Source organism: Castor canadensis, chromosome 10, assembly GCF_047511655.1.
Source record: "Castor canadensis chromosome 10, mCasCan1.hap1v2, whole genome shotgun sequence".
Lineage (NCBI taxonomy): Eukaryota > Metazoa > Chordata > Mammalia > Rodentia > Castoridae > Castor > Castor canadensis.
Genome location: NC_133395.1, coordinates 136,420,500 through 136,433,665, shown reverse-complemented (window position 1 = coordinate 136,433,665; position 13,166 = coordinate 136,420,500). Strand labels below are relative to the sequence as shown.

Sequence of the window (13,166 nt, the reverse complement as noted above, 5' to 3'; positions counted from 1 at the left end):
CTTCAAACTGCCTTATGCAAAGATTTCTAAAACCAGGCACCAAGATAAGCCCTGGGAAATTACATCAGCTAATCCTTCATTCCATTGCAAAACTTCAGAAACACGTGGTACCTATAAAAAGGTTGTGCCTATAAAAGGGAGGAACTGAGACACACAAATAATAAGCACAGCTGGGCTTCAAACTCAGACCTGATGTTAAAACCCATGCAGCACTCAACCAAAGAGCTCTACTTTCTCTCTGCTAAATTTTACATGAAGAAAAAAGCTAAAGTGTTGGTGCCTTTAACTTGACTATCACTAACTAAAGGTCCTTAAAGAATTAATAAGGAAGGAAAAAGGGGAGAGGAGGTGCTTACCTCTTTTACCACCCTGTAGTTGTAGCTGCTGGTGCTTTCATGCTTTTGTGACTTGTTATTCCCCTCCTAGGGACCAAAATGAACACAGCTGTGGTTTGTACAATTCTTGGGCTACTGTTGGATTGCTAGGGTAAGCACTACCCTTAAAGAAAGACTGGGAGTTTTGCCCTGTTTTACAACAGTTGTACTGGGTTTATTCATGTTGGGTTTATGCCCAAGACATCTGCTTATACTCAACTCCCTTGGAAGAGGGTGCCGGGTCAGGCCATGGCCAGAGAACAGGGTTATTTCCTAGTGGTTCCGTGAGGGAAACCTGGTGCTAATTCACTCAACCACCGAGTTTCTTCTACATGATCTAGATCAGCCTGGAAACATGGTTGAACTTTAATTTTGTAGCTCATTTCCTAGAACAGTTGTTACCCTTGCTACTTCACAAGCAGATCTCTTGAAAATAAAGATTGTCTATAAACTGCATTTACATCTAAAACCAGAAAAGGACATTTCCTTGTTTCAAGAAGCCCATCCAATGCCCTGAGACGTCTGACTTGTATTTTACTTACCTCAGTTTTCTTATGTTCATTTTCACCAGATGCACCATCCATGGTTTCATCAGGGCCTTGCCCTTTGTACACCCAGAGCTCAGACTTTTCCACAATGGACCTTAGTTGATCCAAGTCTTGTTTGATTTGTTTGTAGTTGTCCACATCTTGGCTAGTAACCAGCAGTTGAACCTTAATGAACATAATCCATTAGTTGCACAAACTTTAACAAATGTAATCCATTAGTTACACACAGCAGCTTCTTGGATAGCCCACACATGTCCACCAAGTGACCTACCTGTTTGAAGGCCTGGAGGACCTCCTGCCTCTGACTGAAGTGCCGAAAGAGTAGCTGCAGGGCTCCTGACACCAGGGGTGGATAGTCATGCATCGTCAAGTGGAGCAGGACACGGAGGAAGGTTCTGCCACCGTGATCATCCAAGTCCAGTGGAGTGTTCTCCTCACTGTGGGAGCCCAGGGAAGGAGAGAGGACAAATGAGCCACAGATGCCTCATTCATGCACATGGGCCCTGAAGCACCTAAACTAGATCTCTAACATTCTAATTCTTCTGAGTGACTTCACTTTTCACCAGCTCCTTTCACAGTGCAATCTTGCTTTATCTTCAAGTATATTGTGAGAGGGACAATTATAATGTTGTAATTGTCATATTTTGAACCAAAGTATGAAGACTGTTAGTTTGGTATGAACCAAACTAACAAGACTGGTATGACAATCAGGTACTCAACACCTCAGATGTGCTTCTGCTGAGTTTCATCTGTGGTCTGAGACTAAGTTATTTTTTTTGTTTATTCAGTGATTATCAAATCATTTAGTGAGGACTAGCTTTATTTTTTTTTTAATTTCTAGAGTATAGCTGTGAGATACTTGGCCTATACCAAGTCTGCTGGCCATGCATTTGGATGAGAAGCAGATCAAATACAAGCCCCTAAACTATGACTGTTCTGTATATACTTTGTCACAAACCAGTAACAAGCATTGTGGATTCATGGGCCCTGCTTTGAGAGTATTGCCATGGACCAGTAAAACTCGGTGTTCTTCAAACTGGGATTAATCAACATATTATCCTGGGTTATTTAAATATCCATGATAACTTGAATGTGTGATTTATATAATTAAACATTAATAAGCACATTCGGGATCAACAGGGCATTGCAAGTCAATTACTGTGTCAGCACCTGCATTGTGTTTACAATCAAATGAACAGCAACTGGTGAGCCCTTTATGGTTGCAGGCTGACAAAAAAAAAGGACAGTAAGGACTAAACATATGAATAATGTATTCCTGCTGTGTACGCAAAATGTGAAGAAGTTTCACTGCTGTTCAATATGAGGAAAATGGCTAAAGACCTGAGTCATCCTGGCACATGGATTATTTCTGAACTCAGAATGTGAATTCACATTTCACAGACTCTCAACACTGAGGGTCTTTGCCTTATTCACATCCTTATATAGCTCCTCCTATGCTGACTCTGCATTTGGCCATGGGAGTTGCTTTGACCAAGCACAATGTTAACAAAGGTGTAATTTAAGCTTTGACAGTTATAGAGAAGCCACATTCCATATGGTAGAACTATATACAAAAAGCCATAACTGAAAGTAAACTTGCCTTCCTCCAAAGATGCCTTCTGCCTGTTCTTCAATGTGTTCAAAGTCAAGAGCACCTGAAAAGGTGAGAGAATATAGCTTTAGACAGAGCAAGGTCTGAAAACAAGCTGTTGGTGAACTTACCCAAAAGTTTTGCAGGAGAAAAGCTGTTGGGCTAACCCCAAATTTTCCAGAAGGATACACTGCAAAGCTATGGAGCCAGGCTAGCCCACATGACACTGTCCAATGTCCCATATTCCTGCCATTTTCTCCCCTTGCTAAAGGAGAGTGACAGACTCATTGCAAGGAAGCTTGGGGACCTTTCCCCTTCCCCATCATTTTCTGGGCATGGAGAAACTCCAAAAGTAAGTAAAAGTTGCATATGAACAGTGAGGTTTCTTGGTGAGTTTTTAATCACTGAGCTCATTTTTGGGGTACTTCATAAGTGACTCCAACCATAGAAACATTAGTTGTCTTAACTCTCCAAGTCAGAAGGAAGTAAGATCTATCCCAGCAGCAATTTTTGGTTCTTTCCAATATTCTCATGACCAAAAAGAACAAGTCCCAGTAGTCTGTCTGTAAAATACAGTAATCTTAAAAAAAAAAAAAAAACTCATTTTACCCGTTTATTTATTTTTTTTTACAAGTTATCATTTGGATCCCCAGTTTCTGTCATACCCAGGTCCCATTCTATGGGTGAAATCCCATGTGGATTCACTAACCTGGTACATTACTTGGCCCTTCTTGGCTATTTCCGGAGGATGTTTCTGAAGTCTGGGAATTGCTTTCATCAAACTCCCGCTTAAATATACACAGGAGGCAGGAGATCCTATAATCCAACCTCACGTTCAAAATAAACTAAAGATTCAAGTGGAAATGGAAACAGATTGGTTACATTAACACATCACCTTTAACACTTTGCCAAGCCACAGCTCTCTGGCAGGGCCTGGTATCAGCTACATCAATTACCTCAAGCATTAAGTAAGCCAAATGTTTGGCTTAAATTTCAACAGTCATTTTAGCACAAGCAGACTTCCATGGGGCATATCAAGTCTGCCCACAGCACCTTAGCTTCTAGTGTCAACTCCAGTATCCAGGCAATCAATTTAATAATGGAACCCTGTATCTCACACTCTGTGCTCCATTCTCTATGAAACATGACTTCATTTCAGCAAAGATCAAATGCCAATGCCAGGCCTCACACTGAGAAGAATGAAGTTGGCTGCTTTGAGGTTAGGGCAATTGACAGAGAAATTTTGTTTTTACTACTAAGAATAAGATTGGTTTATATTTTCAATGTATTTCTGGTTGCTTGTTCTGATTTAAGTACAACCCCCCAGATGTTCTTTTGTTTGACTTCCTGTATTTCCTCCCCTTCTACTCCAGTAGAGCCACTTTCCCCATGACTGTTGCTAGGACCAAAAAGAACCATCAACCAGCTGGTATCATTTAAGACCTTACTGACATCCCTCTTTCTCATTTCTCCTTTCCTCCCCTTAGCCCTCTTAGCAACTTTACCCATTCTCGTGGCTGTCACCTCTCCCAGATAGAGACAGACATTTGACCTGCCTCCAAGCTTTCAGTTTATTGTCCCAACTGACTGTTTCTATATTCCATCTGGTTTCTTCCCTGAGCCTCAAACTCAGTATTATGCAAAACAAACCATGAAGTTTACTTCTAGGTATCAACTTGAATGGGTTAAAGACAGCTGACAGCAGTAAATACATATAACCCTTTTGGGCACAGAGAAGTGGTAAATGGGCAGGGAGCAACTGTTGGTAACAAAATGGTTTCATTTTTTGTTGTTGTAATTTTCTTAAGTTGTGAGTTTATAGCAATTTTGCACAGCAAATAGAAACAATCACAGAAAGAAGAAAAACTTGTTGACATGAGCTAGAGACTAATTCCAAGAATGAGTACAGTCTTAGTGCTGGGAGTAGGAGAGACCCAGTCTATGAGGAGGGCTTGTCCTAGGTTTGAGACCCTCTTGGCCTTCCTACAGGCTTGAACTCCCCCAATGTTCAAGGCTGATGTTCCCCCTTTTTTGCTCCACATAGGAAGTTTATTCCTCAAGTCATATGCTTCTTAGTGGAAAGACTTCTATTAATTACATTAGGGTAAAAGCAGACACATAATAAGCATCGTGTGTCCACTGCTACTTAACTAGCCTAATACACAAAAGAGTGACATATGTTTACTCTACCTGATTCATCTCCAATTCCCTTTTAAACCCAAACTTATTCCTGTTTCTGACTCTGTATTTGCTGTCCCCTCTGCCTCGAGACTTCCTAGATATCCACATGGCCAGTTTCTTACTTCCTTCAAGTCTCTGATCATGTCACCTTGTTCAAGAGGCCTTCACTGAAAACCCCATCAAATAACATTATCTCTGCTTCTCTGCCCCAATAGCCTCCAAATCATCTTGACCCTTCTTTTATATTTTAATATCTCTTAGCACTGATTGTTTTTTAACATTTGCACACGTTCCTTATCAAAACATAAATTTTTTTGTGGTACTGGGGTTTGAACTCAGGGCCTCATGCTTGCTAGGCAGGAGCTCTACCACTTTAAGCCATTCCACCAGCTCTAAAACATTAAGTTCTTTAGGAGCAGGAACTTAATGTACTTTGTCAGTTGCTGGCTCACCAGTGTTTAAAAGGACTTGAGACTACCTGATCTCAATAAATATTTGTTGGTCGAATGAATGGAGTGAGTGAAAGAAAAAAGGAGAGAAGAAGGTTCTGAAAAGTTAATGGAACTGAATTATGAACAATAAGCAGGAAATTCAACCACCTGGAGAAGCACAGTGAGTGAACTCTAAACAAAGATGACAACATGGGCCAAAACAGAGAGGCCAATGACAATGGAAAGCTATAGTTAACTAAACAAAGGCCTACTATGGCCAAAGGGACAAGGCCTTACTGGGAAGGGGTAGAGATGTAACAGTAAAGGGATTAAGTGGAATCAGTTCATAAGTGATATGGAAAGATGAGCTAAATGTTTTGTCATTTTCTTCCCAGAAAGCCTTGGGCTCCATCATAGCACAGGGGGATCTGAACAGCGCCCTGAGTCCTCCCACCCATCACCCACCTGGAGTATTTCAATGATCTTCAGCTTGGTGTCCATGACCAGGATGTCCTCCTTCTCTGGTTCCGCCTGCTTCACATCACCTTCAGGGACAGCAGCCATGGGAGTCATGGGCAAAAAGCCTCCTCCCCGGAGCACCACCTGGGTCATCAGCTCCCCAACACCGTGGATAGACCTCATCACATTACTGCCTAGAAAACATCAGGACAGACCTTGGTCATGACATTTTGAGAGTGCTTAGAGCACCTTTTAAGGGGAATAGGGTCAAGTTATTTAACGTGTTCATGTTCTGACACATTCTCAGGACCAGAAGAACATGAAAATGTTACTACTCATCAAAAATTTAAGATTTTGAAGAGCAGTGGAAATAACATGGGTTTGACATCCACAAAGGAGCATTTCTGCACATTAATTCACCTAATGAATTTTATTGGTTACCCATTTGTGCTTGTTACTGCACATAGAAACAGGGATATAACCATCAGCGAGGCATAAACCCTGGTGTTGCTACCAAAAGCTGCTTGACCTCAGGTACATTATATTAACTTAGAGGCTTGGTCTCCTCACATGTAAAAAGTGCTCCCTGACAGAATTAAATGGCATAATGTATACAAAATGACACAGCACAGCACTTAGCAAACAGTGAACAATTTTTTTCTACTCAAGCCACAAAAAACCAGTTAACAACAATTGATACATGATACCTACTATTTGCTCACTCTGCCCCTAAAACAGAGGACGAAATAAAAATATAAAGGTAGATTTTCCTATTCACAAAATTGAAACAGATACTAAGATATACGCCTGGATTTCATTTTACCATATATGAATACTATCAGCACCAGCCTCATATATATTAAGAATAATGATACACATGTATTTTTCAGAGACTACCATTTAAAGTGATATGCAACTTTGAAGTTGTTCAACAAAATATAAACACAGAGCAAGGTGCCCATGGCTTACTCCTATAATGCTAACTATTCAGGAGACAGAGGTCAGGAGGATCGTGGTTCAAAGCCAGCCCAGGCAAATAGTTCATGAGACCCTATCTTGAAAATACTCAACACAAAAACAGAGCTCGTGGAGTGGCTCAAGTGTAAGAGCACTTGCCTAGTAAGCATGAGGCCCTGAGTTCAAACCCCAATACTGTCAAAAAATAATAAAAATAATAAATATATTCATGTAAACACAGATTCTTACAAAGGCAAAGGGAAGACAGCAAAATCTAATCATCATTGACTCTAGGCCATGGGTTTTGGGAGTATATGGAGCAGTTCATTCAGCTTGGCTTTATATCTGACACATGATGAAGAGGTGGGAAGGAACAGACAAGACAGAACACAACATTCCATGGTGAGGTATGTGAGTGTAACAGGAAAGGCTGGAAGGGCATCTCTCAGTATGGGCACCATCAGATACTCACTCTTCAGCTTCTCCTCATCATTGTTACCTTTATTCTCTTCTCCTTTCACCATCTTGCTAATGGGGAAGATTGTTGTCACATGCACACAGTCTAATATCGCCAGAAGGATCTTGGTTAATCGTAGAAGGTCAGAGAAGTTGTAGAAACCAAAGTATATGAGATTCCTAGCCAAGTTTACAACCTATTGTATTTAAAAAAGAAGATGGTATTATGTACACTGTTTTCTTCTGTTGCCTGGTTAACAAATGATAGATTATGACTGTATGTATGGTATGAGAAGGCATGTATTTAGCGTGTAATTTCCAATAAAATTTCATTTTGTTTCATAAGAAGGAAAAAAAGTAAGAAAAGAAAGCCTTCAAAGCCACTCTGCTTTCATGACTAGTTAATTTAAAACTGACCTAACCATTTAGTGGGCACAGCTTGCCAAGGATCACACTTGGTGAGCCAAATAATACCCAAGAAGGACACAGATAAGAACACTGCAGACCTTGAAAATATAACATCTAAAAGGCAAAAATGGTCTAAGAAACATTTTAACTCAAAGGTAATAAAGGATTTATGTTCCTCACACAGAACTCAAGAACAATCTGTTTCTCTCCTGCCATTTTTAATACAAAGCACAGAGCATACATAATGTTCCATTGTTCATTCCACATGATTCAGCTCTCTTTCTATATTTCTTTTATGAGCAGAACTATTACTAGACTAAGTGAATGGTAACAATGCTATTTTATCCTGGAACAAAACTGAGCTAAATTCCTTTTTCATTATAAAGCTGGAGCATCTTGATAAAAAAAAAATCACCACCAAATAAAATATTTTCTATTTCCCTCATAAAAAGAAAACACTGAAAAACATAAAACACATAGGTCATTTCATGAGTTACCTCAAATGTAAGTTTATTTTTCTCCTTATCAGAAAAGGGGAACCTCTGACAAACCACATCTCTTAAATACTCCTCCACAAATTCCATAGTCTGAGCAAACCTCTCCTTTATCTCATCTTTGGATGTTCCACTACTGTCATAGCTGAAAGGAAAGGAGAAAGAGAAGGAAATAAAATGTAAATTCTTCCCAGTGAAATCCTCCCAGTCATTTAGCCTCAAAAGTGAACTTCCTCCACCAATTCCTAAACCCTACTTTATTTTTCTTCCTTAACACCTACCATCACATTCATATCTTAGCCATTTATTTTTTTATTGCCTATCTTCCCCTACTAACATAGAGATAGTTTTCTAGCTTGTTCTCTAATATTCCACCATCTTGGCAAACAGTACTCACTCAAATATTTGTAGAATGAAAGAGAGAAATAGAGACAGAAAAATACAATCATGCCATCTGTCACTTTCATGAGGAATGAACTATTTTCCAGCCATTTAATTGTAAGCTTAAAAAAAGTAAATCTTTCTTCTATGATTTTATAAACCCTGTATAGTTTATCTATTGCTGCTAAGATGTGATAAATTCAAGGCTTTAAAGTGTCATGAGGTCTTGACAAGGAGGAGGAGTCAGGCTCACTCATCAATGGCGATCTCGGAAGGAATCTCCGACCAGAGGCGGGCATATTTCACGGGGGTGACTTGCTCCTGGGGGTCTCGGTCCACATGCATATGAAGCATGAGGCGACAGAAGGATGCCCTCAGGTCATAGGGCAGGTTCTCATCTGACATGCAGCGAAGAATGAGATCTACATCCAGCTGGCCTGATATTTCATTGATGGCCAGGTACTGGCGGTCCAGACACATCCTTGCGAAGAGGTTCAGCTGATACCTGACAAAACAAAAGCAACGTAAGGCACTTGCTCCTGAAGTCATTCAGGATGAACGGAAACACACAGGGGAAGTCCAGGAGCCCCAGCTTTCATAGGAGTGACATCTGGCCATCTGAACTTATACATCCCACCCCTGAACAACTCTTATATACCAAATTGTTGCTTTTGTACTAAACAGAGGTAGAGTTCATGCTATGGCATAAAGTGTAGGTTGACAGCCAACCTACATGTCTGTCTCGCCATGTTAGAGCGATTATGTCACTACCTTATTCCATTTTGCCTTTGCTTATCTTATAAAATAAATAGGAAAAAATAGGTCTTAGATGGTGGTGTGGTTCTACCTCTTCAGCTGTATTTTTATACATTACTTTAACAATCGTGCGGAAATTAAGGATATTATCCACTTCAAGTCTAAAGAGAATTTTATAGCACGGTAGGATCTTATAGCATGCAAGTTACGGATTAATTCCTACACCGATGAAAAACATTTGATGTACATAAGTTGGAGACTCCTCACTTTTCTTCCTCACCCAACCACAAGTCAGTTTTGTTAACCTGAACTCGACCAGCTGAGCACTCCCTCAGTCACTGTAAAAAGACTAACCTGTTACAGGTGGAGTGGCTCAAGTGGTAAAGTGCCTGCCTAGCAAGCTTGGGACCCTGAGTTCAAACCCCAGTACTGCCAAAAAAAAAAAAAAAAAAAAGTCTTTTTACAATTCACCTGTAAAGAGATTCACCAAGCCTAAAAATAGTATAGATACTTGCAATATGACATAATAAAAAAAGCTACAGGCTTTTAAACTGGCAAATACTGGCTTCTGAATTAAGAATTATATATTGCCAACAACTGCAATTTGAAAATATTCTCAGCCTCACTATGTATCAGTGAAATCCAAGTTTAGACACGATTGTATTTCATACTCAGAAGATTGAAAAAAATCAAAAAGCATAACCACATTGAAAGTTAGCAAAGACACGCAGAAACAAGTTATCATCTCCAACTAGCGAGACTGTACCCTCCAACAACCAGGTTAGCATTGCTTAGTAAAGTTTAAAGTCTGAGTACCCACCAATCCAGTTTCTCACCATGGAATGAAAAAACTAAGGCATATACAGAGCAAACTTGAACAAGGAGGTGCCCTGACATGAATAAATTGTGGCATACAGAGGAATACAAACATGAATGAAAATGTGGTACAATAATAAAACAGAATCTACTCAACAGTCAAAATTAAAGAAACAATGTACCTCTATTACCACAGATACATTTCAGAAACAACAGTGAATAAACAAGGCAAGTTCTAGAACAGTATTTGGTATAGCGTACCAATTATATGAAAACTTAAGGACAAAATATCATATATGAACTATAGTTGCATGTACATGTAACAATACAAACACACAAAAAACTGAAAGGATGAACACTATATGGAATGTAAGAGACAAGACTAAAATTCAGAAGGTAAGACTTCTTAACTGCAAAGTTTTATTTATTTAAAACAAAAAACTATGGTGGAATGGCTCAAGTGATTAAAAAAAAAAAAAAGAAACTAGGAGCATTGCTTTTTCTTCCCTTCCCTTTTCTTTTAAAAGTATCTATGCGCTCACTTCCATTCTTTTCTTTCCTTTTCCTTCCCTTCAGGTGGCAGGGCTAGCAGGCCTAAGAGTGGAGTCAAGCAGACACTGGGGATGGAGGAGATGACCAGCAGAAGCTGAGACTGGTGACATACAATGGGCACAAGCAAACAGGTAAATATCCCTGGAATTATGTAACTAGAGGGAGTTATGAAAACAGAAGGAGTGAAGGCTAGGATAAATCCTTTGGTATTGGAATGGAATTGTTTACCAGAAATGTTTGGAACTAAAGTATCAGGTTTTGGAATACTTGCATAGACTTTAGCAGTCAACTGTCACTATTCTAAAAATCAGAAATGCTCCAAAACCTGAAACTTTTTGAGTGTCATGTTGGGGCTTAAAACATTTTGGATTTCAATTTCAGATTTCTGGATTAGCGCTGTTCCACCTACATTAGTATAACCTCATGGTTTTATTATATATTTGTATAGACCGATGTACAAATATTTATACAAATATAAATGTATGTACACACAGCTCTTTTCTAGCTCTGTCTATTAATGTTGCAGAAGACTGGCATCATCATCTCTATTTTGCAGAAAAGAAAACTGGAGGATAAAGCAAATTTGACCAAAGTCAAAAACCTAATAAGGAAAAAGGTCAGGATGTGAACCCATGCAGTCTGAGCCCCAGCCTGACTCTTTTTTTTTATTCATTTATTCATATGAGCATACATCGTTTGGGCCATTTCTCCCTTCTACTCCCCATCCACTCCCTCTCCCCCCCACACACACCCTCACTTCCAGGCAGAGTCTGTTCTGCCCTCATCTCTAATTTTGTTGAAGAGAAAGTATAAACAATTATAAGAAAGACAAAGCGTTTTTGCTAGTTGAGATAAGGATAGCTATTCAGAGAGATTCCTAGCACTGCTTCCATGTACAAATGTGTTACATTCTAAGTTGATTCATCTCTAACTGTCCTTTTTTCTAGTTCCTGATGCCCAGCCTGACTCTTCATTGCCAAAACATGCATGTGCAGTGCTGCTTAAGTATCTGCTCTAACTAGGGGCTGATGCAAGGCTTCCCCTTGTGACCCAGATACACCCAGATACTAATGGACTAAGAATCATTGGACTCTTACACTCTTAACTCACAAAATACGCATGTGTCTCCCAGACACTGTTACCAAATGACACCATGTGATTCCTGGAATGATCAACAAGAAAGAAATATATTCCTAAGTGCCGCCTTTGAGAGCACCCCAACAAGAGCACATGTCTCCCACTCACCTGTAGTAGCTAAGGACATCGCGATCTTCCTTTTGCCCTTCTTTAGCATCTTGTGCCAATTCCCTTACACTCTTACTACGAATCTCTTTGTTGCTGTCCCTCCAAAACAGCCACACTTCTTCCTCATCTTCTCCTGCCTCCAGAGCATTTTCTCCAGTAGAAACACCTTCAAATTCAAAACGAGAAAGAACCAACCTAGACAAGAAGAGAAGGAGGGAGAACTCATTGTTTTTGAAATCTAGCTTTCTAGAAACCTATGACAGTACACACCTGTAATCCTAGTACTCAGGAGGGTGAGGCAAGAGGACTTTGAGTTCCAAGTCAGCCTGGGCTGCAAAGTAAGATCCTGTCTGAGAGAAGAAAAAAAGAAAGAAAATCTATCTTCTCTTTTAGCTTTCTCAAGACCCACAGAAAGTCACTTTGTTTTGATTTCTCCCACAGGCAGAGCCTCAAAGAGTCAAAGATGCACTGCTTTATGTACTTTAACTAGGGTGATTTTGCACCCTAGGAGACATGTGGCAGTATACGGAGGCATTTCTGGTTGTCACAACTGAAAGAGGAGCACTTCTGTCATCCCAGTGGATGGTGTTGCTCCACAGCCGTCAATGCACAGGACAGTCCCCACCACCAAGAACTACCCAGACCCAATGTCAAGATGCTGAGGTTGAGAACCCAAGCCCCAAATTAAGTTACACCTAAGAAACAAAAAATAATCTAAGAAATAAAATGTAGCCTAAGAAGCTGGGCACTGGTGGCTCATACTTGTAATCCTAGCTACTAGGGAGGCAGAGATCAGGAGGATCGTGGTTCAAAGACAGCCAGAGCAAATAGTTCATGAGACCCTACCATGAAAATACTCAAATCAAGGCTGGCAGAATGGCTCTAGCAGTAGAGTGCCTGCCTTGCAAGCATGAGGCCCTGAGTTCAAACCCTAGTATGGCAAGAAAAAAAAAAGTAGCCTAAGAAAAAACATGAAGGCCTATGTTTTTAAACATTACTGCACTTTTTTCTTTTTAACATTAAGTACATTGCTGTATTATACTTACCAGGAAAACTGCTCCTTTGCTAAAAATAAATTACTGCCATTGCCATAAAGGTGATAACAATAATTACCATTTTATTATTACCATTTTATTGTGGACCAACAACCACTTTTGAACAGTGATAATTTACAAGTCTTTTCAACATTGACTTAATAATATTCGCATTGAATACTCATTATGTCCTTTAAAACTTTTCATTGATGACCACACTGCAAGAGTCTTCAACTCTTACAATTTAAACAAAGTGTCAAAGGCTCCCTGGTGTGGTTACACAATTTTAAAACCAGTATGCAAAGTAAGTGAGGTCATTCTGCACAGAATGCCACACCACAAGCAAGCTCAATCATTGCCCTCTCAGCAAGACCCACAAAACAAAGACCGAAAGCCAGCTAACCTAACCTTGGACCAAGTCTGAAGAAATGGAGGGGTTACCCATCAGCACAAACATCCACTGAACCACACATTTTCCATCTA

General features: G+C 39.8%; 1 protein-coding gene across 1 annotated transcript in view; it reads right to left on the bottom strand.

The window, feature by feature from the left end:
* Positions 1-13,166, bottom strand: part of Itpr1 (inositol 1,4,5-trisphosphate receptor type 1) — a 318,227-nt gene that overhangs the window by 146,398 nt on the left and 158,663 nt on the right. The window contains exons 20-29 of the mRNA XM_020184001.2: positions 11,650-11,844; positions 8,534-8,785; positions 7,903-8,044; positions 7,014-7,194; positions 5,591-5,778; positions 3,223-3,358; positions 2,523-2,577; positions 1,194-1,359; positions 917-1,087; positions 357-422 (exon numbers count right to left, since the gene is read on the bottom strand). Coding sequence (XP_020039590.1) covers positions 357-422; positions 917-1,087; positions 1,194-1,359; positions 2,523-2,577; positions 3,223-3,358; positions 5,591-5,778; positions 7,014-7,194; positions 7,903-8,044; positions 8,534-8,785; positions 11,650-11,844 — 1,552 coding nt within the window. The remainder of the gene's footprint in view (positions 1-356; positions 423-916; positions 1,088-1,193; positions 1,360-2,522; positions 2,578-3,222; positions 3,359-5,590; positions 5,779-7,013; positions 7,195-7,902; positions 8,045-8,533; positions 8,786-11,649; positions 11,845-13,166) is intronic.